Source organism: Girardinichthys multiradiatus, chromosome 15, assembly GCF_021462225.1.
Source record: "Girardinichthys multiradiatus isolate DD_20200921_A chromosome 15, DD_fGirMul_XY1, whole genome shotgun sequence".
Taxonomy (NCBI): domain Eukaryota; kingdom Metazoa; phylum Chordata; class Actinopteri; order Cyprinodontiformes; family Goodeidae; genus Girardinichthys; species Girardinichthys multiradiatus.
In genome coordinates, this window is record NC_061808.1 from 9,503,317 (window position 1) to 9,530,261 (window position 26,945).

Consider the following 26,945-nt stretch of genomic DNA (forward strand, 5'->3'; position numbering starts at 1 on the left):
CAAATAGGAAGCACAAAAGCAGATTATTGTGAATATGCACCCCCCCCCCCACCCCCCCCCACCCCCATGTAAACATAACACTCATTTAGCTACCATGATATGCTCAAAGTAACTATAGCAGAAAACCAAAAGCTGCATTATCTGTTAGATGCGACCCCAAATAACATGAAGGAAGAAATTCTGCTACACAGCAGACAATCCTCAAATGGAAAATAGATAGAGAGGCAGAGGAGGAGATGAACAGAGGGACTGGAGCCTCACCTGCAGTAGGACGGGTGCTGCTCCAGTCTGCTGTAATGAAAAAGAAGCTAAGCCAAAAGGCCAAGAAATGGGCCACGATCATAGAGACTTGGGGTTAGTGGCTAAGCTTTATAAATAAATTGAGGAACTTCTTTATTTGGGAGCAACTCTGAGTAGAGATACTACTTCTCTGCCTTGAAAGGAAGCAGCTTAGGTATTTTAGGCATCTGATCAGGATGGCTTCAGGACATGTCCCTATGGGAGGAAACTCTGGGCAGACGCAGAACCTTGCAGAAAATACTTTGTGATGTTACCATTACAAACTTCAATGTATATTATTATAACTTGATGTGGTTGACGCTATGTTGGTCTAGTGCAGGAGTCTGCAACATTTATTACCCCAAGAGCCATTTCTGCCTTCAGTCCAGATCTTTATCAGTTTAGATCTTTAAATTAAAGAACAGCAATTTTATATTTTTTTAAGTTCAATACATTATCTGCAAGGGGACGTTTTTATAGAAAATTAGGGTAAAAAGCATGTAGTTTGCAACCATTGACAAAATAATTACTTAATGAAAAACAATATTCATAATGCATGATTAGTGTTAATTATCTATGTGGGAATGTTGTGCATTTATTGCACGAAACTCCTAGCAAAAAAGCTTTCTTATTACCTTTGCATTTTAAAATATGACTTAATTCTTTAGCAATTTTGGCCAAAGTTATCAAGAGCCACAACAGATGGTCTAAAAAGCCACATGCAGCTCTGGAGCCATAGGTTACTGACCCCAGGTCTAGAGCAAGTGCAGTTGAAGGAACATGGTAAATGCTAAAGCTCAGTCAGATTGGATGAACATCTGTGAACATCATTTTTCAAGTCTTGCTACAAACTCTGAATTGGATTTTGGTCTGTACTTTGACTGGGCCATTCTGTAAATACGCTTTGATTGAAACATTCCATTTTGCCTCTGGCTGTATGTTTAGCACTGTTGCCCTGCTGACCTGAGTCTAAAGCCTTTGACTGCTTCAAACAGGTTTCTTTCCGGATTGTCCTTTATTCACCTACATTTGTCCTCTTATCAACCCAGACGAGCTTCCCCGTTCCTGATGAAGAAAAGCTTCAGTGCAGCATGATGCTATTTTTGTCAAGTTTTGACCAGAGAACCTTCTTCTACATGTTAGCTGTTTCCCCGACAAACTGAAAAATCGATTTAGTATGAATTTCATTTAAAAGTGACCACCGTTTTATAAAGGTCAGACTTCTGGAGAGCACAATTAATAGTTGTCTTGTTATCACATTCTCGCACCTGGGCTTTAGGTTTCTGCAGCTCCCCTAGAGTCACATTGGTCTCTTGGCCACTTCTCTAATAAATGCTCTCCTTGACTGGCTTGTCAGTTTAAGTGGATGGCCATGTTTTGGTGCAGTATGCCATACTCTTTTCATTTTCAGGTGATGGATTGATCGGTGCTCTGTGAGATTTTTAAAGCTAAAGATGGTGTTTTATAACCTAAATCTGCTTTAAACGTCTCCACAGCTTTAACACTGACCTGTCTGCTGTGTCCCATGGTTACAGTGATGCTGTTTGTTCGATAATGTTCTCTAACAAACCTCTGAAGCCGTCACGGAACAGCTGAATACTGAGATTAAATTCAACACATAGGTAGACTCTATTTACTAACTATTTACTAACACAGGAGCTTGCATTTGATTTTGTTTACGGGTATCAGAATAAAGGAGTCTTAATACAAAACATAATTTTGAGATTTTTATTTGAAAACATTTTCCTTTTACTACATAATTACGCACTCATCGGTGATTATATCACAAAAATCACTTGTATATATATTGAGGTTTGTGGTTGTAATGTGACAAAGTATAAAAAAGTTCAAGGGGTGTGAATACTTTAGCCCCTTGAAGGGGTGAAGAAGAATAATTTGAGTGTTTCCCCTCCTGCACCTGTTAGCTCTCTGACCCAATCTCAGAAGAGAGGAAGATGATGGATGGATAGGTGGGTGAAAGCTCGTATTAAAATCAATTATTGTAAAGATACATCAACTGTTACCCTTTTTAGCTATTTAATTTGAATCCTAATGAATTATTCAAACCATCTGTGGAGATTTTACAATGCTAATAGAATTTTTAAGACATATAGCAAGGGAAGTAATGGAGGCACAGTATTGTGGTAAAATATTATTTTTAGGGGCCAAATTTCGTGTTAATTTTGCTAATGCTGTTCATTAACTTTACAGCCAGCAAGTCTATATGAGCTCAGCTCATTGCCTCAGTTCTTGAAATCCACGTGTCTCAGCTATGGCCTCTTCTAGCTCCTTTGACGTACAAATTTAGCTCAAACTACAATTCCCATACAGCAACACGAAAAAGTAGATGCGGTGACGTAACAGCCAGACGGACGGAAGTTTGGGCATTGTAGTTTTAAAATTAAATGTTGCCTTTTATATAAAACATGTGGAGCCTCCTACGGATTAGTATAGCGCAAATCACTTTAAAAATCGCGTTCGTGTCCTTTTCGTTAAGTGTTAAAATGCGTGAAGAATATATGTTTATGGTGATTTGTGAGAAATTAGGTAGGCTGACTATAACTCCCAGATGCGCGCTTTAAATATGTGCGCATGCGTGCCGCCTAGCAATAGTCGTGCGAGTGTAGTGTAGTCACGTGGAGACGGTTCTGTCCAAACAGAAGGTGAGGTGCTGCTAGCTGCGCCGCTCGGGGCTCAACTGATCCATGCTGTTTTTGTAGCCACCCGTCCCTTTAAACCAGACTATTTCAGCGGAGAATGAGTGATAACGATGACATCGAAGTCGATAGTGACGTGAGTATACCCGCTTTTTCGCTTTTTAGGGACGTTAAGCCCAGGCTAGCTGGCGATTTAGCATTCAACTAGCTGCCCAGCTAGCTGACTAGCTGCTCTTCTCTGAGTAATTTATCTGGATTCTGGTTAATTCACGAAACCACTTAGCGTGCCTTGTTGCTAATGTGCTGAATTGTGTTCCTTTTTCCTTACTTCAGCGAAACAGTTCAGATTTGCCGAACAGTTATGGCTACAATTGTACTTTTTGTTCTGTTTCTTTGCAGGAAGAATCACCGAGATATCACTCTGTGGTGCGTAAAGCTGTGGGGGGATTTGTCCACTGTCGAGAAAATGTTACAGTGCTGTTGTAGTTATTTTATTCATCAAATTTGTCTTTTTATTTATTTATTTTTTGTGGTATTTATTGTTGCTTCATGGACATCGCTGTAATGTTAAAGAATTAAGTAGCATTGATGAACCAGGCCAATATTAGAAAACTCTTATGTGTGCATGATATATCCAGAATTGAAGTCATCATGCGTCTCTACTATTGAAGCGATCGAGGCTCGTACTGTGCGTCGCAGGGTGCTCCCCATACTGTGTACACTCGCCACAACGTCTATATTTAGACCAAAGCTTTATCCGGCTACAAAGGCTGGTTTTGTTGAAGGTTTGTTATTTTTTCCGGTGAACACAAAGCTGCGTGTCCTCCGTGGCAGCAGCCTTCCGCCTCCCCCTCCTTATCAGCGCTTTGACTTCACACCACGGGGATTCCTCTTATGACCAGGGGTTACTAACATCTAACATCATCATCTCGGTAAACAAGAGTCGGTTTAGGATGGGGATGCAGAAGGAGTTGGAGGGGAAGAGGCTTTTTTTTGTTGTTGTTGTTTTGTTTTTTTCCTGCTGGTGTGGTGAAGCCGCTCCCCTGCATCTCGGACACGGCTTCGTGTCACGGAAGGAGTGCGGCGGGATGTTTTATTATTATTATTTTTTTTTCCTGTGTTGCAGCCAGAGATTAGAGCCATCTTCTCCCTACAGGCGGCCAAATGAATGACGTATGGCTGCATCTCAAACCGTGGAGAGATGCAGCCAGTGCAGAACTTAAGTTGCTGCACAAAACGAGTTCAGTTGTTTCAGTTCAGTTTCAAAAAAGACGCGTGGGTAGATTTTAAAACTAATATTAGGACTAAAGTATATATATAAAAAAAAAAATACCACAGAATTGCAACAAACCCAAAAGGAAAACAAACAAAATATTCTGGTGAGATAAAACAATAAAAATACTTTATAATGGTTCTGCACATATCTCGGTTAAAAGATGTGGAATACAAGTTAACACACTCCGTTCCACTCTTAGAGAAGTAGACAGGAGGAGTAAGTCTTAAAATGAAACGATCTAAAGAAAAGATGTTTTTGGGAAGCATTTCTTCAGGTACGTGAAAGCTGTTTGGAGCTGGTGTGAAGATTAATGCATGCCACTTTCAGATTCTTATTTTTGAAAACTTCAGTAGGAGAAACGTTTCTGTGAATGTGTTTGCACTGAGCTCAATGTGCATTCATTTATCTAATAGACAAACACCTGATAAACGTAGTAGTTTTCAGGTGTTAAATAGACATGCCGGTCATAACTTACCAACTGTAATCTGACAACAGCTTTACCTTTATAAGAGGAGGCCTTAAGTGAGTTTCTACATCATGACTGTTTTATGCAACAGCATAATGTTGGGTGCTTATCTCTTTTAAACTGGACAAATTGCATATATTTATAGCTTCTTATTGTGTTAGACTTCTGCTCTGTAGCAGTGTATGCCTATAAAGCAGCGAACTCGTGTCATTTGTTTAATTATAAGATTAGCAGCAATTATGGGTTTACAGTTGCAGATAAGACGAGACATTAGGAGCACGTCACATTATACTTGTTTTTTTTATAGGTGTTTCCATGTTACATAAGGAAGGCATTCTGTATTCTCTAGTAAGACGCAGCTCAGGTATTCATATGCAAATGGTAAAACCAGGAAGCTTTGGGCTCGGCACCTGGAGCTTTTGTGCAGTACTTCGTGGTCAAGTATATAAAGAACGGAGCAAGCAGCTCAATTAGCATGTCCTCTTATGTAGCCAGCATCAGGAGGCCTCCAGAACTAGGTCGTTTTAATTAACCGAATAAAAAAATCAGATCTGAACATTTAAACTTTAGTGTATAATGTGAAAAGAAGAGCTCGTTTTTAAAATTAAACTCAGAATAATGCAAATGTTTGACATTTTTATTCCTCTGAATGTATTAAACTATTGTGATTTAGGAAAATGGAGAAGCCTTTTTATATTTGTGTAATAGTTTTCATTATACATACAGTTTAATAATTCTCTGCATACATGCATGGTTTTAATATCAAAGCTCTCCAGCGTTGTGCAGTATCTCTGCGTTAGGATAGGACACATGCCCAAATCTCAATCACCGTTTTAAAGCAACGTCAACCTCGTAGTCAACCAGGTAAACACGTGGAAACCAGCTACGTTTGCCTTACTGCCATTTTTTCGTTTCTACTGAAACCGTCCCCGTCAGAGCGGCCGCCAGACTTGTAAATGCACATACCTTGAGAGGTAGTCATGTGTTTGTTTATGGCTGGGTTGATGCTGGGAGTGGAGTGTGTGATGTCAGGAGGCGTGTGGACAGTGTACATATGTTATGGTAGTCACAAGACACTCAGATGTGGTTGGTGCTGGCTGAATATTTCTGGTTTTTATTACAGTTTCACTTTCATATAAGTGACATTAAGTCTCTTTATTGGAAGCATTCCCTCCTACTAAAGCATTTTCCAACTGTCGTATCTTGTTGGTTATTCTACTGTAGCGCTGCAAACGTTTTATGTCGTCCCTCCTACATTACGCCTGAAACTGTGAACTTGTTTCAGCCTGCTTTATGTCTCGCTTGTGGCCACTTTGATCCTTGACAGCATGAGTCACATGACTCCTACCTTGTCCTTAACTCGGCTGAAGAAGTCCCGTGACCAAGTGTGCAGCGGTGTTCTGTGGCTCGACTGCTGCCCACATCGCCTCTGTTTTGTTGAAGACGCTCAGCATAGCCGGTTCTGCCTCTGGTTTCAGTGTTGGGCTTGTATGTGCCCTGAGAGCATGGATTAGTCCAGGCGCACGTTTGATTGGAGGGTTTGATGATTTGGCCTAAAAACGTGGAAGTGAGCCGATCTCCGAGCTGGCTCTGGCCATGTAACAGTAGCAGCCATGTTGTGCCTTTAAAGGGCAATTATAAGGCAGATCTGTGGCTGTTTCAGGCTGGTGTTAAATAAATGTACAAGAAGTGAGAATTGCAGTGTTTAGAAGCTTGAATTTATTTGTACGTTTGGCTAAATCCAACAAAATAATATAATTAGTCTTTGTTCTGAAACTGGAAACAGTTAAAACTACAACATTTGCCATTTATTGAGATTTTGTTGCAAGTTTTTACCGTTTTGTTTTGGTCAGAAAGTTCCTGTGGTTTGGTGTGTAATTTGGTGCCCATCTCCTGACAGATCTGAGTGACATCTGTAACTTTGACCTGGGTTTGGACATGCAGTGTGGGTTTTCAGGAGGGTGAGGGACAGATGTGCAATTACAGCCCAGGGGCAAAGTGATGGCGTGTCAGGATGATGACCAGGTCATGTGGCGAAGGGCCACAGCCGCTGAAGTCAAAGGTATTTTTTCCTTTGAGCGGAAAACTGAAGCTTAGAGGGTTTGCTTTTTGAATTGTTGCTTGGTAAACTGCAGACATGTTTTGTTTTTGTTTGTCTTTCTTGAATTTTTTTTGTTTGAGATTAGTTGTAGGAATTATATACATATTATATACAATAATCATTCAAGTTTTACGTTTTTCCATAGTAGTGGAGGAATAATGCTGTAAAGATGCATTTCTTCTGAAAACCTGTTAGAGGCTGCAAAAGACTTGAGGTGGGGGAGGAAGTCCACCCTCTAGCCTGAACATATAGCCATAGATGAACTGGAAGGGTTTAAAATCAAAGCCTATTCTTGTCTTAAAATGGCCCAGGGTCTGAAGATTTCAGTTATAAAGAAAATTAAAAAGCGTGCATCTTTTTCCTTCCACTTCACACATATGAATTACTTTGTGTTCTATCACACCGAATCCAAATAACAGGTGTTGCAGTTTGTGGTTGTAATTTGACAGAAGACGTATGAATACTTGTGCACGTTGCTGTACCACAGCCAGTAGCTAATACAGTCTCTCTGTCACTGCAAACGTCATTTTCTAAGGGAAACACTTAGATTAGATGCAGCTTTTCAAGCCATGCTCCCCAATTGTTGCATATATATTAACTGTAAATTTGAATCTGTCTGAATTTTAACATTATGACATCTTCCAAGAACGTTTTCCCCTATTTTGTCAGTTTTGTGTGACGGTTTTCTGAATTTGATCAATATTGGTCTGATGATATTAGGTTAGTAATTTCAAACAAGCTGATTTATGATCATATAAATATTTCTCCAAATATTTGTGTTATATGTGTTGTTTCATATTAAATTGCTTTAAAAAAATGAATTACATCCTTGGTGGTTTAAGTAACAGCAAATAGAGTGAATTAAAAGCACTGTAGCAGCTGTGTTCACACCGCATTGTGAGACTGCAGCAGAGAAGCTTGTGAAGGTGTGAGCGGGGACGGCTGGCCGGACACCCGCTGTCCTACCCACGCTGCTCTGCTGCCAGGCTGAAGGCCCTGTGACTTCTCATTGCAGGCAGACAAACGGGCACACCACAATGCACTGGAGCGCAAACGTAGGGACCACATCAAAGACAGCTTTCACAGCCTGCGGGACTCTGTACCCGCCCTGCAGGGAGAAAAGGTTGGTAAAGCTCAGCACACAAGTAACATTCAGACACTCATGAATGAGGACAGTTTCATCTTGTTTTTGCAAACGTTTAAATGCTCAGGGAGGCTTTTTCTGTGTGTGTCAAGGAAATACTTGCAAGGACTGGGAAAAGAGCAGATGGTGGGAGAGTGTAGATTGGCAGCTCCAAGGCAATGAGGCAGCCTAAATACTTGGACCAGTGTCAGGAAGTTATGAGAACATTTTGCTGCTCTCTTCTTGTTTTCACATCAGTAACATTGAGATAATTTGGACTGGGTTCAGTTTTCGGGCCCAAAGTTTCTCATCACACCACAAAAACCCGTCCAGAAATCTGAGGCAATGAGGGATAGGAGCAGATCTTATGATGGGAGGGAGATTTTGCTTTAGAAATGTCAGTCTTTACTCTTTTCCCCGAGATTTTCAGCCACTTCGGCAAGGCCATATGTCCAACAAGAATCTAAATAAGATGTTGAAGAGCTTGCACGTTAAAGTTTGCAATCCCTCCACTGTGTAAAGTCAGAGTTCATTTAGAACAGATGGTAAATGAGGTCCCAAACCATAATACTTTAAACGCCATGTTTTTTTGTGAATTTGAAATTCTCTTCCTCATTGTTACACAAGTCATATATTTAACCTTTATACCATAATGTCAAAACTCATGTGCATATTGTACGCTGTGTAAGATACTTGTTGATAGTGTATTGAAGTATTTCTTTTAAAAGCTGTCTTTGCAGGAAACCGTCCTACGGTTCTTAGAACGACACTGTACAGACATGGTTATCTGCTACATTCCTTCCTAGACGTAGTTTGTACCAGATTAGATGCAGTTGATATAAGCAACTTGTTGCCACTGTTTGAACTGAGTACTCTCATTGCATGCTCTCCACAACAGTATACAGGTTTACAGCCAGGAACACATTCTCCTGCAGAAAACTAATTACACATTTAAAATAATATATTTGACCCATAACTTTCTATATACCTGTGGCGACAGACATGGCACAGAGACGGCACACTTCAGAATTAGCGTTATTTTGGTTTGATTGGGTCTTTCTCCTGCTTTTCATACTGTTGATGAAGCCATTTTCATTGAGAAAGGATCTCTGATGTTCTTCAGTAGTTCATCACCTACTTATCTTCTAACTTATGTGATGATTGGTGATACCATTTCTACACCTGTGTCGTGCCTCAGGGGTCAATACTTGGACCTGTACTTTTCTCTTTATATAAGCTTCGCTTGTGCCAGCTCATGGAAAAATCCAGTTGTTTCTTATCAATGCTGTGCTGATGATACACTCATCTTCATATCTCTTAAGTCTGATGATTTTACAAACCGTTCTACTCTACACCACTGCCTGGAAAAGCTGAGTAACTTCCCAATAATATCCCCAATAGGAAGCTTAGATGTTAATGTCAGTTATTCAGCTAAACATTTGTGTCACCTCTGATAAATAAATTACCTCATCGTTTAGCTTACCCATCCTTATCTCTGGACCATTATAAAAATTAGCAGGCTTACAAGCAAGTACAGTAATTCATGTTTTTAACTTCTGCTAATCTTAACCTAGTTTGCAGCTTACAGATGGTCCAAAACTCTGCACTCGGACTACTTATCAAAACCTCGTGCTGTGCCTTGATATGTGCCTTTACTGGCTGCCTGTCAGGTTTAAGATTTGGTACCAAAACCCTCTTGCTGAGCCGTTGAATGAAGCATAACCTGACTCCTACTTTCTTCGAAAACTTTGTAGCTCCATACCTTCTCTTTAGACCTCGAAGTCCTCAGATCGAGATCTTCTTAATGTCCAAAATCACGTGATGATAGTTCTTTCTCTGTGCTGTGTCCGAAGCTGTGGAAGAGTCTTCTTCCCAGCTTTAGGTTGGCAGGCTTCGCTGATTGTTTTATATCATATTTGATCATTAATCTCTTTTGCAAGTGTTGAATCAATACTTCTTTACCATCTGCATTGTTTGGTTGTCTCACTGTTTGTATTTTATCTTGGTACATTTTTGCTGCTTAGAAGCTAGGTTTGAAAAGTGCTTTGCAGATAAACTTGTATTTACTAGCTTACTAGCCTAATTATACTGAAATATTGTAATAATTCACGGGACATGTTCATTATAGGTAATATGTTACAATATTTCAGTATAATTAGGCATTTAGCTACAGATAAGACACTCAGATGTCATAACTTTGCATTAGCTGGGGCATTATTTCTACTGAAAAGCTGTGAACATTAGGACTACTCATGCTGAAATTTGGATCTGGGCGTTTACTTTCTGATTTATGAGTAATTCAATTATCTCCAACTAGAGCCTCACTCAAACTCATCCAACCTGCCTAAAACACTGACAACCACATCGCCCACAATCCTGCCTTTCTGAACAGGATGTTCTGCCTGTTGGCCTCCCTGGGAAAGATGTCTAAATCCCTTTAAGAAATAATCTTTTATTGCAGGAGCAGCATCTCAAGACTACTATACTCTGGTGTTTCAAAGGGACAATGAAGCAATTCACTGTACCAAGGGTCCCAGGGCCTTTGGAAAAAGAAACAGGCCCACAGCACTACAGATCGTCTACCATACTTAGCAGTGGGCATGTTCATCCTTTGTTTCACATAAGAGCCACCTGGAGAGTTTGTTGCCAAAGGTCTCAACTGAGAAATTTCCAGTTAAATTCCCAGTAAAGTCTAACAAAGTGCAAAGATTTACATTTCTGAGAGAAAAGGCTTTTTCCTGGCATGCTTTCCAGACAGCTGGTTGAGATTTAGATAGCTCCTAATGGTTGTCAGCCCCACTCAGAGAGCAAATTTCACCATCCTCCCCTCTGCATCTTGGCAACATAAACGTTGGTAAAATCCAGCCTCATCCAGTTAATTTAAACGGTATACTTCTGACTGTAGCTATAGGTAAGTTTAGGGGTCTTTTCTTTACTTGTGAAGATATGTTCCCTAATTGAATAGCCTGTCATTCCAATTTTATGGAGTGGTAGTCATGGATTACCAATGAAATGTTTCTAGACACTTTGATGAAATAAAAAACCGAAATGATAAAAATGTTTTTTGTGTATTTGTTTTGTGAAAACTGGTAATAAAAAGGCATTTTACACATATTCGCTGGGGGGCTGACTGTGATGATTATCTTTTTTTAAAATGTAATAGTCTTAATATATTATGTGCCAAAAAATGACTTTGCAAAATGAACAAATATGTAATTCGGTTGGGATTTATTGGACATGTTATTGAATCTTAATGTATAAAACTACACTAATCTATTTTTTTAGAATTGGTCCTTCACTTTATTGCATTTAAAAGATAATTTGGAGTATTTGTTGTTTATTATATTGAATGAATAAATAATTCTCAGGTATAGTAAAAACTTCCCAATCAGTTAAAGATGTTGGGGTTGCATAAATGCATCTAGAAATGAGGGGAATGCTTGTCAGTGAAGTGTTTGTAGTTCCTCAGACAGACAGTCAGCCAACAGTCATTTAAGGAGCATGCTCAGTTGCAGAGTCATGACCCGTTCTGTCAGACTGAAATGTGAGCAGACCGCAGAGGTTAACCGGGAGGGGAACGGCTCAAAAAGCACACGTTTCTACCAGATTCCCTGCAGGAGACTGCAGGGGTTTCAGTCATGACAGAAGCAGGGAAACACTGTGAAATGTGATGAATTCTCTGTGTTGTGTTTCATTGCTTCACTTTTTGCATGTGTCACTAACAGCAGTCTACCAAACAGGCGTCTCGAGCTCAAATCCTAGACAAAGCCACAGAATACATCCAGTACATGAGGCGAAAAAACCACACGCACCAGCAGGACATTGACGACCTGAAGAGGCAGAACGCTCTGCTGGAGCAGCAAGGTAACCACTGCCGGAAGCTGGAGTGTGTAGACTCATTAGTGTCGGGTCTGAACAGATGCCAGGATTAAATGACGGTTTACTCCTGGCTAGTGCAGATCAAGCTTGTTTGCATGGACTTGTTTGGTTGCAGAGTAGAAAATTTGTATTTAGCTCCAGCCATCGTCTCTACTCAGCCCAGCTTCCATTTCCCTGCAGAAGAAATACTTGCCCACAGCATAAGGCTGCCCCACAGTAGGCATGTTGTGTTCAGGAGGATGCATTGTTAGTTTTAAGACAAAAATGGTGTTTTGCACCTTATTCCAGATGTTTGCTTTGTTCCCTCTATGGCTTGTAGCTAATTTTAAACGAGACTATTTAGTGCTTTCTTATAAAAAATGTCACTCCCTAGCACCAAGGTTAGATTAATAGTTGTCCTGTCTGGAGATTCTCCCACCTGAGCTGTGGCTCTCCACTGCTCCTCCAGAGCTGCCAAGAGCCTCTTGGCTACTTTTCTGATAAATGCCCTTTGCCTGACTCTTCAGTTTAGGTGGACATCCATAGGTTTTCAGTCATGTCATGCTACCATTTTGCGATGGATTGAGATTTTCTGCTTGAGATGTTGGAATCTAAGTCTTGCTTCAGACTGAACACATTAGGTTGATCTGGACTTTATTTAGGGGTATCAGAATAAAAGGGGATTGATACACAGGCACATTTCTTAGGTTTGTATTTGTAGGAAAAATGTTTTCTTCCACCTAACAATTTGATGCTCCTTCAAAAGCCCAATAAAATGCAGTGATTTTTGCGGTTGTACCATGAGAGGATGTGAAGTTCAATGGCTGCTTATTTTAAGGCACTGTATCTCCCTTATTTTTATTTTCTCATGTTTTTATTGTGTGTTCCTTCAGTCCGTGCTCTGGAGAAAGTAAAAGGCTCCACGCAGCTCCAGACTAACTACTCGTCACCTGACAGCAGCCTTTACACCAACCCCAAAGGCAGCGCCGTGTCGGCGTTCGACGGCGGCTCTGACTCCAGCTCCGAGTCGGAGGCGGAGGAGCCACCCACCAGGAAGAAGCTGCGAGCGGAGGCCAGCTAGAGTCAATAAGCTGAAAACTGGCTAAGGATGGGGCGGCGAGGCACAAGGACGGGTGAGAGGAAGTAAGCCTTCATAGCTCTCGATAAGCCCCTCACCCTCCTTTGTGCATCAGCTCATCCCCCCTCCAGCGCCCCTCGTCGTTTTCTCTCCTCTGTCTCTTGTTGGGCTTGCGGTGGAGACTCGTGTCCCCTGAAATCTTCCACCACAGCAACTGTTTGTCCTTCCAGCAGAGACGAGGGAGCAAGCAGGGCAGAGGACGACTGCTACAGTCCATCTCGAGAGCTTCAGGTTTCCCCAGCTTTCCCTATCCTGTCGTCTTAGTTTTTTCTCCTCCATTGTCCGTACCCATCCCGACCTCTTTCTTAGCAACAACAATCCAAAACAAAAAAAAAAAGGCAGCTTGGCAACTTAAGGACTCGATGCTTTTTGTACCCTACAGTAAGCTCCCCATCTCTTCTCCTGAAGATGATTTATGGGGCAAGAGAGGGGAACCAGGTGTACTCCTCCAAGTACCGCTTTATTGTATTTTGTTTATTTTTATGCTTGATGAATGAAAAATAAACTGTTTAAGTTTTTACACACACCTAGATAAATTGTCCTTGAATAAAAAAATTCCCTTTTTAAAAATGTAAAAACATTTCTAGCTTACTTTGTTTTTTTCCACTCAAGAATGTGAAGATGCTTTGAGCAAATGTTAGCCATCTCCCACCTCAGGCCCACTGAATTGCAGATGTTTTCTTTCTCACATTTAACACAAAGTTATATATATATATATTAAAAAATAAGTCCTTTTGTTGAAATTGATGTTTTGAAGGAGAATATTCCTGAACTTTGTATTGTATTTTGTCCTTATAGCTTGAAGTAGTGAATGACTTTAGGTGGCTGGATACGTTAGGTATCTCATTTATATATTATTCAGAGCATTAATTGGATGTTTTCAAAACTATGTTATGCATTTCTTTCGTGGTAACCACACAAGTCATGGAGGAAAGATCCAATTCGTCGCACGTAGAGTTGTTAAAGGGTTTGAACTAGGTATTGAATGTCCAAGATAGCTCCAGACGTTTGCAGTAAACTGAGGCCAGATGAGTCCCTGTCGACGTGTTGTGCTTTAAAAAGTTAAAATCAATGTTGCTTAACCCCTCCCCCCACCTCCCCGAGGAAAAACATCTCTAGGAGACGTGTGTATGTATGTATATTGTTTCCAATTTATTTCCCCTTAGGAGGATATAATTAGTGTGGTAGGTCTTTGTCTGATTCCATTCCATGGAAATTACAAGTATGTTGTACATACTGCCAACAATTGTCTTGCAAGTTGAGGCCTACCTTTACTATGAAATAAACTATTTTATCCTTTAACAAGCTTCCTGTGGTTCCTGACGAAAAGAAATGCAATGTTTGCCGATCAGAGATGCCCACTGATGGGTTTGGACCTTATGACGCTCATTGTATTTTGCAGTTTGGGTTTTTATGGGTTGCTAGTGAACATTTCACACTTTTCCAGATTTATTTTTTTGTGCTCAGGTTTTAAATATGGAGCCAGCTTCCCTCCCTATGTTCTTTCCAACCTTCCCTTCTTTAAGTATTTAACCCCTGACCTCAAAAGAAATGTCTTCCGCCAGTTCAAAATATGTACTTCAAACATTTAGACATTTAAAATGTGTAGAAACCCTGTCACTGCTGCAGGGGTGAACACAACTCTTAAATGTGTAGCTTTCATTTAAAAAAATCAGAAAACCTTTTATTTAGGTTGACAATAGGGTGTATTGATGGTTTCAGGATTCAAACACATGACAGCACCATGATGAGAACTGCTGTATAAACCTTTATTAAGTCAGGTGATACTGAAATCTTACAAAGTTACAATATCCTTTCATAGGACAAAAACCATCTGAAACATGGGCAAGAGTTCCTCTGAATTTGTCCGTATAATACTGCAAGAAAAATGCTCCTAAACTCCAGCCCTCGTCTCTACTGTGGGTCCGTCGTCGTGTGTGCTCCCTTAGTCATCCATACCAGTCCCTACTTGGATCAAGTTCAGCACCCAGAGTTTGGAGGTCGAAAGCAACGTACCAGGACTGCTACTAGGACGACCTATGACTGAGGCCCGGCAGAAGGAGAGGCTGGTTCCGATGGTTCGGAGTCAGCAGAAGGGCCCGCCTGCCTGCTGGAGTCGGGAACGGACAACCGGCGGAAGTGCTGCACGGCCTGAGCCACCTTCTCAGGACAAATGTTGTAAACTGGATGAGTGGGAGCCTAAAAAAATAAAATAAAAACAAGGACGGGAAACGAAACTGAATTGTGCAGCCTGTCTAGCTTTATTAAAATATCTGGAGCCACTGTTTTAGAACCACCCTGACTCCTGGAATCATGTATCTGGGCCATTTTAATCCCCCAGCTGATAATTAGTTTGTACAGAGAGCAGACTGACGGTGACGAGCTCAGAGCTTCAGTAACCCAACAGGAAAATAAAAACAACTGATGCTGCTGCCCACATCTTTCTGATACCACATCCATTTGTTAGATTTCAGCACCATGTTCAAACCTCACTTACTGCAACCTCTAGGCATTCAAGGAGAAACCAGGATGACCTGTTGGAGGTGGGATTACATCATCTTCCCCACAAATTATAATTATGATGTTAATTAACTCAGAAGATAGTTGATCTACAGAACAACAGATGGATTTGATGTATACACAATGATGTGAAGGTTTCAAATACACTTACTATAACTGAAGAGTAACGTCAACACAAAGATATGACACAAGAGATTTATTATTATTAAACCTCTGACTTATTTAGATTTTTACTATTCATGTTCATTATAGATGGGTTTTCCTGGTTCTATAATACAGGTCCTTCTCAAAATATTAGCATATTGTGATAAAGTTCATTATTTTCCATAATGTCATGATGAAAATTTAACATTCATATATTTTAGATTCATTGCACACTAACTGAAATATTTCAGGTCTTTTATTGTCTTAATACGGATGATTTTGGCATACAGCTCATGAAAACCCAAAATTCCTATCTCACAAAATTAGCATATCATTAAAAGGGTCTCTAAACGAGCTATGAACCTAATCATCTGAATCAACGAGTTAACTCTAAACACCTGCAAAAGATTCCTGAGGCCTTTAAAACTCCCAGCCTGGTTCATCACTCAAAACCCCAATCATGGGTAAGACTGCCGACCTGACTGCTGTCCAGAAGGCCACTATTGACACCCTCAAGCAAGAGGGTAAGACACAGAAAGAAATTTCTGAACGAATAGGCTGTTCCCAGTGTGCTGTATCAAGGCACCTCAGTGGGAAGTCTGTGGGAAGGAAAAAGTGTGGCAGAAAACGCTGCACAATGAGAAGAGGTGACCGGACCCTGAGGAAGATTGTGGAGAAGGGCCGATTCCAGACCTTGGGGGACCTGCGGAAGCAGTGGACTGAGTCTGGAGTAGAAACATCCAGAGCCACCGTGCACAGGCGTGTGCAGGAAATGGGCTACAGGTGCCGCATTCCCCAGGTCAAGCCACTTTTGAACCAGAAACAGCGGCAGAAGCGCCTGATCTGGGCTACAGAGAAGCAGCACTGGACTGTTGCTCAGTGGTCCAAAGTACTTTTTTTGGATGAAAGCAAATTCTGCATGTCATTCAGAAATCAAGGTGCCAGAGTCTGGATGAAGACTGGGGAGAAGGAAATGCCAGAAGTCCAGTGTCAAGTACCCACAGTCAGTGATGGTCTGGGGTGCCGTGTCAGCTGCTGGTGTTGGTCCACTGTGTTTTATCAAGGGCAGGGTCAATGCAGCTAGCTATCAGGAGATTTTGGAGCACTTCATGCTTCCATCTGCTGAAAAGCTTTATGGAGATGAAGATTTCATTTTTCAGCACGACCTGGCACCTGCTCACAGTGCCAAAACCACTGGTAAATGGTTTACTGACCATGGTATCACTGTGCTCAATTGGCCTGCCAACTCTCCTGACCTGAACCCCATAGAGAATCTGTGGGATATTGTGAAGAGAACGTTGAGAGACTCAAGACCCAACACTCTGGATGAGCTAAAGGCCGCTATCGAAGCATCCTGGGCCTCCATAAGACCTCAGCAGTGCCACAGGCTGATTGCCTCCATGCCACGCCGCATTGAAGCAGTCATTTCTGCAAAAGGATTCCCGACCAAGTATTGAGTGCATAACTGTACATGATTATTTGAAGGTTGACGTTTTTTGTATTAAAAACACTTTTCTTTTATTGGTCGGATGAAATATGCTAATTTTGTGAGATAGGAATTTTGGGTTTTCATGAGCTGTATGCCAAAATCATCCGTATTAAGACAATAAAAGACCTGAAATATTTCAGTTAGTGTGCAATGAATCTAAAATATATGAATGTAAACTTTTCATCATTACATTATGGAAAATAATGAACTTTATCACAATATGCTAATATTTTGAGAAGGACCTGTACATGTTTCTATAATAACGTGAACAACTTGGGTTCCTGGGAGGATCTGTTCCTAGATTTAGGTGAACTAACTGCTTTTAGATGTTAGAGAAGGGAGGGAAACAACAAATTAATAAGTCCACTTCACAGTTCTGCTTAGACATTATGTTGCTAATGCATCGCAATTGAAATAAACAATCTTATTCTTTTAGGTGACACTAAGAGACACAGATGAGCAGTTTATGAGTTCGACAAATCTATTCTCAATATTCAGTCTTAAATCCTCGTTCACTGGCTCCACCTTTCACACTGCGGCTGCACTCACCAGCCGGTTCTCCTCCTTGCCAAGGATCACCTCGTGATAATGCTCCATGTTCCCAAAGTGCTGTGCTACGGAGAGGCCGCTGAGGCAGTAACACGTGTGGTAAAAGTCTCTGGATCTGGACACATGGAGGAATCATGCAAGACGATGACGTATGAAATCACATGAATCCCATCTGATTGTGTTGTCTGTGTCTGTGAGTGTGTGTGCGCGCACATGCTGATTGCACGGATGAATGTGTGACAGATGGTGGGGTACTGACTTGCCAGGCTTATCCAAAAGCCCCCCTGTTGGATTCTGACAGCACAGGAGGATGTACTCCTGCAGGGCCTGCTGGTCGAACATCCACCACTGCCGGCTGAGCTCCGACTCCCCTGCACACAAACGGGTGCCGCAGAAGAGTGAAACTCCACCACAAGACACAAAAAAAAACACAACAGAAAAATAAAACTGTCAAGGGAAAGTTTGAAAATGTGAAAAGAATGGGGACAATTTAAACCCCCTTAAAAGAGACAAACCTATTCAAAGAACCATGACAGATTTCCTTGCTTTTCAGTCTTTGCTACATATAAACTGAATTTTAGCGCTGCTGTAATAAAATACAGTCAAGTGCAAAGATGAAATAATCTGCTTTTATACAACACCAGTCAGACACTGCTGGTTAAAATGAAACTGTTTATAGCTCTGAAAGGCACTTTCACATTTGTTAACACCAAACTACAGCGTGGTTAAGTGTTAACAAAATATCATACTTTCCCAACTCAACTTTCCAGAGCTCCTAGTGCTTTTAATCAAGTTTGAAATTCTTCGGATACTGGAGAACCATTTAGAGGAAAGGGGAATCAGGGACCATCCCAAGCTGTGTGTGAGGCTGGGACTGGACCAAGGATAACGTCAAGGGGTGGATGGACCGCTTTGAGCATCTCAATGATGCATCCCCTCACACAGCTGCAGTGGCACACTGGGGTGGTGGTCCTTGTAGTTTAGGAATGGGGACCCTTTTTTCAGCGAGGGATGAAGAATAACTCATCATCATACATCAGTGGAAATTTTCTCAAAGTCACTCAATCTGCCAGACCAATTAAGTTAGAGGACACTGATCACTGTATCCCAACACACTGTTAATCAGTTCGTAGATCAACATGAACATGTACCATCGTTGAATAAGGCTCTGTGGAGAAGAGGCAGGAGTCCAGCTTGCCAAAAGGAGTAGCAGCCGTCCACCAGTTTGTTACAGCGACCCTGGAAACCTCCCTCAAATCGCATCTGTCTGCTGACCACCCAGCGCTGGGGAGGAGAAGAAGAAGAAGCAACAAACACATTTTATTGACGAAATGATGGGAGACTGTTTAAAACTCTGACCAAATCAACCCTGCCTTGAGGTTTAGCTTATTAATTCGTAGGAGATGGAGCTTAACTGTAGGTTAGGTCCCTGCATCATGTGTCCAAGAAACCAAAGCTGCTGAAAATCGTTTTTAATCCGTGTTACAGAGAGGTTAAACGTGAACAAAAATGCGCTGTGGGGTTTTTCCCCTTCCCCTTTTAAACACAATGGACGCCAACCTGCAACACCACTTCTACTTCCTATAGTCAAATGAAGCAGGAGGTACAGAAAAATCCCAAATTCAAATAAATAAATCTACTTCAATAGTGAGGACTCAAAACAAAAAAGTTATCCAAAATAAGAGGCAGAATCAGGTTCATCTCAAGATTAAGACTCCTCACTGAAACCTGAGCTTCTGTGACACATCAAGGGCTGAAACTGTCATTCAAATGACTGTAACTGGATGATTGTGTCCATGATTACCTGGGCTTTCCCCCTCAGAGTGAAAGCTGTTGTTTATGACAACACCGGTGCAACAGTGCTCAGAATCCGCAGGCCTCAGCATTTTAAATGTTCATGGCTCAATCAGAATGGGTGCCAGGAAAAAGGGCAGCAAGACTTCGAACACCAAGACCTCCTGGAACACTGTCCAATGAAGAGATTAGGGTCATCATGGGGATGTTTGGCCATGATCCACAGTAGTGTCTTGAGACCACATTTTCAAAGTAGTGGTCTTGTCTGGGTCTCAACTACAATTTTACTCAGTCCTGTCTCAGGATTAATTGTCATGACCAGTGAAAACTACAGCTCCAAACTCCTGTTTTACCGCTACATAGTGGCTGGGTCCAAATGCAACCAGTAAAGATGTTAACCTTGGCACCAACAACTAAATTATCATCATGATTGCAACAATAGTCTTGAAAAAGGTCTTGCATTGATTTGGTCTTGAACTTGGTTTCTGATTAGGTGGTCTTCTTGACTACAACACTAATGAACAGCACCATGTTTGGTGAAATCCAATCAACCCCATCAGCACTAACACCTCAGCAACTGTTAAGCAGGGTGGTGGAGGAGGCATGGTTTGGGCTTTTTTTTGCAGCAGCAGCAGCAGGACCTTGGGTTCCCCCATGAACTCCTCTCCATATTAATGTATTCTGGAGTCAAATGTGAGGCCATCGGTACGGCTAAGGAAGCTTAAGGTCAACACTAAAAACAGCAGCAAGTCTACAGCAGAATGGCTTAAAATAGGAGAAAATCAAGGTGCTGAAATTGCACAAACCTGAGAAGAACTGTGCAAAAATGAGCGCCTGTACAGTGGGCCTAAATTAATTCTGTCTTTTTTAATAAAAAAATATCATCTTACAGGGATATTAAAAGGAAATTCAGCAATATTTAGTATTTAACATTTAACGGCTAATGAGGCAATGAGGCACCAGAGAGTCCATCGCATGCAAATTTGAATTTTAACTGCTTAGCATTTGAATAGGTGCTGCAGTAGGATGGCAGCAGCGGAGCATTTGAACAGACCAACAGCACAGAAACCGGGTCCTGTAGATGTATAACACTGCTGTTGAGAAGCCTACTGATAATCTCTGTTTCTCCTTTAAATAAGCTTAGGATCAGCAAACATCTGTGCTGCTGCAGAATGTACCGTCAGAGCTCCAACAGTGGTAAAGCTCGGTAAATGCCATTTTCATCCATTCCTGATCTACAAAAAAAGTTAGATTTCTAAAATGTTATTGTGGGTCCTAATATTTTCATTTTATTTCATCACATCTTCGCATTTCTGCTTCTGTCTACAAGAAAATACACAATGCTTTGATGCAGAGTGACATAATCTAGGTAAAAACCTCAACTCAGGCCAACTCGGAAGCTAAACAGAGAAGAAGAGGGGTCACTCACTAGCAAGGCCTTTAGATCCAGCATGTGTTCTTTGCCCAGGATGACGAGGGCGGCCATACCGCAGAAAGTGTAACCGCCATGTGCCTCCAAGCCTGGAACGCCGCTCAGACCCCCTTCCCAGTTCTGACAGCTGCAACCACAGAAAAAAAACAACAAAAAAAAACTGCAGTCAGAATAAAATCTGGCTGCTGAAAAATAAAAATAAAAAGCTCTTGTGGCGACACCGTGGCTGTACCTGAGGATCCAGTTGGTTGTACCTTCAAACAGTTTAGGTGCCATGATGTTTGTGAGCGACGCTACAGAAGCTGCACAGTAAGCACTCCTGGAGGAGAAAACAGAAACCTGAATCAGATCAACACACAGGTGTGGATCAGCAGGAGGTCTGCTTGGCTTCTTCTTCCAGCCAAACAAACCTAACAGTTATCCATTTATTTGACGTGACGCTCACATGCTAACTTTAAAGTTATTCTAAGTGGCAATTTTTTACCAAAACAAACTAAAGCTTTATAAAGGATTAAAATCAATGGATATGGGCAGGGTTTTGTATTTTTACTGCTGCTTGTTTTTTTTTTTTTTTTATGCTCTGAGATGAGAACTGCACAGAGAGCCTCTGTTCAGAAATCTTATTTAAACAGCCTGCAGTCAAAATACAGCGAGCTGTCGCCAGTTTTATTATAGCATCAGAACATAAATGCTCCAAAACATATTAAAAAAAATAATGATGAATGACAATTGATGCAATATTTTCTGTCCCGCTAAAGTAAGAAAAAACTGGAGCACTACTACAGGACAAAAACACTTAAAAAACCCATAGAGAAGAAGCTACATTACAATAACTTCCTCCAGCCAAAATACAAGAAATTAAAAGTTTTAAGTTGGAGAACATTAGATCATTGGGAACAAATATAAATCGGTGTACAGGATGTAACATCTGCAGGAAAAAAAAAAGTAAAAGGGCCAACTCTAGTACTTCCTCTTTCCCCCCAATTAAGAAAAAGACAAAGTCCTAATTTTAGAACAGTTTACCTAGATTGAAAGGTAACATATAGAGATGCGCAGGAAAGGATATGTTGCTCTGCTGAAATGATCTCAAATGCTTTAACAGAAAAGATGTGGAGGAAAACTAGAAACTACCAAATGAATAGACTCAAGAATGAAAACGATGGATCAGCTGCAGGGTGATCAGAGAAGGTCCAGAGTCCGCAGACAGTTTGTAAGACACCCCCAAACACTATTTTCAAACCACAGTACCGTAAAGCAGGCAGCTCAGGCATCATAATATGGGGGTATTTCTCATACTGTTGCATTGGGGCTTTTTAATCCACACAAGGGATCAGTTTGAATACATCCAAATACTCGAAGAGGCCATGTTGCTTTATGCTGAAGACAAAATATCTTTAAAGTGTGTTTCAGCAAGACAACAACCCCAAACACACCGGTAAGCGAACAGCATCTTGGTTCCAGACCAGGAAGCTTAACGTTAGGGGCGGCCTGATCACCACACCTCAATCAAATAGAAAACACGGCGGTGGCATCAAACCTTCTGTTTCTGAGGCAGAAACAAGAAATGCAGCATTAATGGGGAATGTAGTCCAGTCATCCTGGGCTGTAATACCTATTCTCAGTGGTTAAACAACTAAATATTAGTTCAGGGAAGTTAAATCTTCCAGCATTTTATAGTTTATACAGTAACTGTCAAATGTTTCTAAAGAAAATGTAGAAATATTACTTCTTTCCTCACATTCTGTCGGGTGATAATAAATCTGAGCAACTTTTCTTCATGTGATTTGGAATAGATTGTGCAGTTTTCCCAATGAATTTGCGCGTGTTGATTTTTTTTCTTTTAAACACACAACAGTGTTTCTGCTCTGGTTTCAGGATCCATTTCAGATTTCTGTTCTATTTTTAAATTTAAAGCAAAAGCAGATTCACTGTTTGAGCGTGCAGTTCATGAACAGACTCAGGGAGAGAAACAAGACTGGAAGAAAACACCAACACTCCTCCTGCGAGCTGTTTAAGCTCCATCCAACACAACGATATCACTGCATCACATCAAAAACATCCAGAACGTACAATAGCCACATTCCACTGCTTAAACCCACAATGACACACACACACACGCTATCTTTTGGTTTCTCTTTCCTTTGGCATTTAAAGTTTCATTTTTCTGATTTTTTATTCTATATTTAGATTCTATATCATTTAGAATTTAACTGATGAAATTTAAAAAGAAGGTGTCGTCCTGCCTGTTAATAAGGCTTGGGTAATTAAAGACATTCTGAACATTGCTTGAATTTTGATTAAAATAACAGAAACATCACAACTTCCTAATCTGCCCAAAATACATAATGGATGCCTTTCTCTGTTCACTAGAAGCTGATATTTATGAGAAAAGAAGCTGGCCACTCATTATCATAATGCTTCAACTAACTTCAGATGCACACAGCACATTAAAATGGACTATTATGCAACACAGGTCCTTCTCAAAATATTAGCATATTGTGATAAAGTTCATTATTTTCCATAATGTAATAATGAAAATTTAACATTCATATATTTTAGATTCATTGCACACTAACTGAAATATTTCAGGTCTTTTATTGTCTTAATACGGATGATTTTGGCATACAGCTCATGAAAACCCAAAATTCCTATCTCACAAAATTAGCATATTTCATCCGACCAATAAAAGAAAAGTGTTTTTAATACAAAAAACATCAACCTTCAAATAATCATGTACAGTTATGCACTCAATACTTGGTCAGGAATCCTTTGGCAGAAATGACTGCTTCAATGCGGCGTGGCATGGAGGCAATCAGCCTGTGGCACTGCTGAGGTCTTATGGAGGCCCAGGATGCTTCGATAGCGGCCTTTAGCTCATCCAGAGTGTTGGGTCTTGAGTCTCTCAACGTTCTCTTCACAATATCCCACAGATTCTCTATGGGGTTCAGGTCAGGAGAGTTGGCAGGCCAATTTAGCACAGTGATACCATGGTCAGTAAACCATTTACCAGTGGTTTTGGCACTGTGAGCAGGTGCCAGGTCGTGCTGAAAAATGAAATCTTCATCTCCATAAAGCTTTTCAGCAGATGGAAGCATGAAGTGCTCCAAAATCTCCTGATAGCTAGCTGCATTGACCCTGCCCTTGATAAAACACAGTGGACCAACACCAGCAGCTGACACGGTACCCCAGACCATCACTGACTGTGGGTACTTGACACTGGACTTCTGGCATTTTGGCATTTCCTTCTCCCCAGTCTTCCTCCAGACTCTGGCACCTTGATTTCCGAATGACATGCAGAATTTGCTTTCATCCGAAAAAAGTACTTTGGACCACTGAGCAACAGTCCAGTGCTGCTTCTCTGTAGCCCAGATCAGGCGCTTCTGCCGCTGTTTCTGGTTCAAAAGTGGCTTGACCTGGGGAATGCGGCACCTGTAGCCCATTTCCTGCACACACCTGTGCACGGTGGCTCTGGATGTTTCTACTCCAGACTCAGTCCACTGCTTCCGCAGGTCCCCCAAGGTCTGGAATCGGCCCTTCTCCACAATCTTCCTCAGGGTCCGGTCACCTCTTCTCGTTGTGCAGCGTTTTCTGCCACACTTTTTCCTTCCCACAGACTTCCCACTGAGGTGCCTTGATACAGCACTCTGGGAACAGCCTGTTTGTTCAGAAATGTCTTTCTGTGTCTTACCCTCTTGCTTGAGGGTGTCAATAGTGGCCTTCTGGACAGCAGTCAGGTCGGCAGTCTTACCCATGATTGGGGTTTTGAGTGATGAACCAGGCTGGGAGTTTTAAAGGCCTCAGGAATCTTTTGCAGGTGTTTAGAGTTAACTCGTTGATTCAGATGATTAGGTTCATAGCCCGTTTAGAGACCCTTTTAATGATATGCTAATTTTGTGAGATAGGAATTTTGGGTTTTCATGAGTTGTATGCCAAAATCATCCGTATTAAGACAATAAAAGACCTGAAATATTTCAGTTAGTGTGCAATGAATCTAAAATATATGAATGTTAAATTTTCATTATGACATTATGGAAAATAATTAACTTTATCACAATATGCAAATTTTTTGAGAAGGACCTGTAGATGTGGGCATTTCTTAGCGTTGTTGCTGGGAGAATGACAAGGCCAAAGAAAATAGAGCTAAAAGGCTAAATAAATTAAAATAAATTACGGTTATGAGGAAACGTGTGTCCGACTTTGCCTGTAAGGCAGATCTTGAACAACAGCGCTCCACATATTAAAATTCATTAATTTTTAAATGTTTGAATGATCTCGGCCCGCCGTACCTCTCTGAGCTTCTTCATCCCTACTTACCTCCTCGGTCCCTCGGGTCGGCCGAGCCGCAGCTCCTGCAGGTTCCAAGGTCTAGAAGAAAGCTCAGAGGAGGCAAGGCCTGTGGAATAAGCTACCTCTGCACATTAGAGAGCCTGCTTTAAAACGTGTCTCAAAAAAAAACATTTTTATTCTTTGGCTTTTAACTTCAGCGAGCCTCAGCTTGTTTATAGTTTGGTGTTAATACCATACCAACTTTATTTATAAAGTGCTTTAAAACAACCCTAAAGGTATTAATAACTGTGGCTGTGTGGTAGAATTTTCTACTGATGAAAAGGGAGCTAAACTTTATTAAAAAAAGAAAAGAAACAAATAATGAATGAAATATACACCCGAAAAAAGAAAATAGAAGGCAGAATTAGCCAATTATTCAGCGCTCTCACCTGACATCCACCTCCCCTCCGATGTGCATCACAAAGGAGCCGTCCGGTTGCTTCAATGACCATAGGAAATCTAAAAGCTTCTCCCTGAGGAAGGTTGCAACAGAGGGAAGAAATAGGATATAAGGGTCTTAAGCTGCAAAACAATCAGCATGTTAGTCACATAGAAAATGTAATAATTAATTTAAAAAGCACATAATAATCTCTTAATGCTCCAATGTTTAGTTCTGCTTGAATAACAGGAAAACATGGTGGTGGCAAAAATCCTGCAGAACAAAATCGATTGTAGCAAAAATGGATTTAATAGGTGTGAACTGAAGGTTTCGGACGAAATACCGAGAAAGATTGGATAGATCCACCTAACGTTTACTGTATGAGCTTTTTTCCCAGTTTTAGACCACTGAACAGATAAACACCCTCGTATGTTTACGAACAGCCCTAATGAACTGAAGTCCAATGTAAACAACTCCAAAATACAGATTTAAGCAGATGAAACATGAATTAAGCTCAGTTTACAGATCTGGTTTCAGCTTTACAGTATTAAAATCCCACAAAACGTCTACAAAACGGAGAATTTAAACGCATGCTTCAAATCTATTCTAATTTTATACCTTTTACTGGTTCATCATTAGCCCGTGCAGTTCGGTGGGATAGCGTAGTTGTGTGCTGAGGATCGTACCTGTCTATTACACTATAGGCCTCCTCTGTGCCGATGATGCAGAGGGCGTTGACGGCAGCGTAGGTGGGTGCGAGGTGGGCGTGTTGCCCCGGTCCTCCAGCAAACCCCCCTGTTGAGCTCTGACAGTGTGCCAGAAACTGACACACTCTGAGGAGAGAGAAGATCTGTTTTTAAACAAAGCATTTTCAGCAACAAGCAGTGCTGTGAAAAAGTATTCGCCATTTCTTTTCCTGTTTTTATTTTTTTTTGAGTCACACTTAAATGTTTCAGATAATCAAACAATTACTACTATCAGATGAAGATGACGAGACTAAAAATAAAAAAGCAGATGATGATTTCATATATTATGGGAACAAAGCTATCCAAACCACCCTAGCTCCAGCAAAAAAGTAACTGCCCCCTAACCGTAATAACTGGTTGTGTCCCACTTGCTGGCAATAACTGGCAATGAGTCTTTTTCATCGCTGTGCAAGACTTGTGGCTGACTCTTCCAAGTACAATTGTTTTAATTTAGCTACACTGGAGGGTTTGAGCATAAACAACCCGTTTAAGGTCATGCCACTGCATCTCGACCGTAATTATTTCCCCTTAGGGGTGTACTTACTTTTGTTGCCAGCGCTTTAGACATTAAAGGCTGTGTTGAGTTGTTTTGAGGGGACGGCAAGCTGCAACCTGACTACATTGTATCAAAGTGTCGTATCTTCAGTGTTGTCCCATGAAAAGATATA

General features: G+C 41.0%; 2 protein-coding genes across 6 annotated transcripts in view; one reads left to right on the forward strand and one right to left on the reverse strand.

Moving 5' to 3' along the window:
* Positions 1-2,905: 2,905 nt before the first annotated feature.
* Positions 2,906-14,200, forward strand: max (myc associated factor X). 4 transcript variants are annotated; one of them, XM_047388129.1, is made up of 5 exons: positions 2,906-3,072; positions 3,336-3,362; positions 7,795-7,902; positions 11,643-11,766; positions 12,654-14,200. In XM_047388129.1, the coding sequence occupies exons 1-5, from the start codon at positions 3,037-3,039 to the stop codon at positions 12,839-12,841; spliced, it is 483 nt and encodes a 160-aa protein (XP_047244085.1). In that variant the 5' UTR covers positions 2,906-3,036; the 3' UTR covers positions 12,842-14,200. The 4 variants fall into 4 exon arrangements, with proteins under 4 accessions (XP_047244085.1, XP_047244084.1, XP_047244087.1 ...); XM_047388128.1 differs by having other exon boundaries at positions 2,908-3,072; positions 11,628-11,766; XM_047388131.1 differs by lacking the exon at positions 3,336-3,362 and having other exon boundaries at positions 2,908-3,072.
* Positions 14,201-14,653: 453 nt separating this feature from the next.
* Positions 14,654-26,945, reverse strand: part of fntb (farnesyltransferase, CAAX box, beta) — a 29,722-nt gene continuing 17,430 nt past the window's right edge. For both annotated transcript variants that reach the window (XM_047388604.1, XM_047388605.1), the window contains 8 exons: positions 26,218-26,364; positions 25,542-25,625; positions 21,059-21,145; positions 20,824-20,953; positions 18,752-18,884; positions 17,860-17,971; positions 17,601-17,715; positions 14,654-15,097 (listed from right to left, as the gene is read on the reverse strand). In XM_047388604.1, the coding sequence (XP_047244560.1) occupies positions 14,936-15,097; positions 17,601-17,715; positions 17,860-17,971; positions 18,752-18,884; positions 20,824-20,953; positions 21,059-21,145; positions 25,542-25,625; positions 26,218-26,364 (970 nt within the window). In that variant the 3' untranslated portion in view covers positions 14,654-14,935. The remainder of the gene's footprint in view (positions 15,098-17,600; positions 17,716-17,859; positions 17,972-18,751; positions 18,885-20,823; positions 20,954-21,058; positions 21,146-25,541; positions 25,626-26,217; positions 26,365-26,945) is intronic.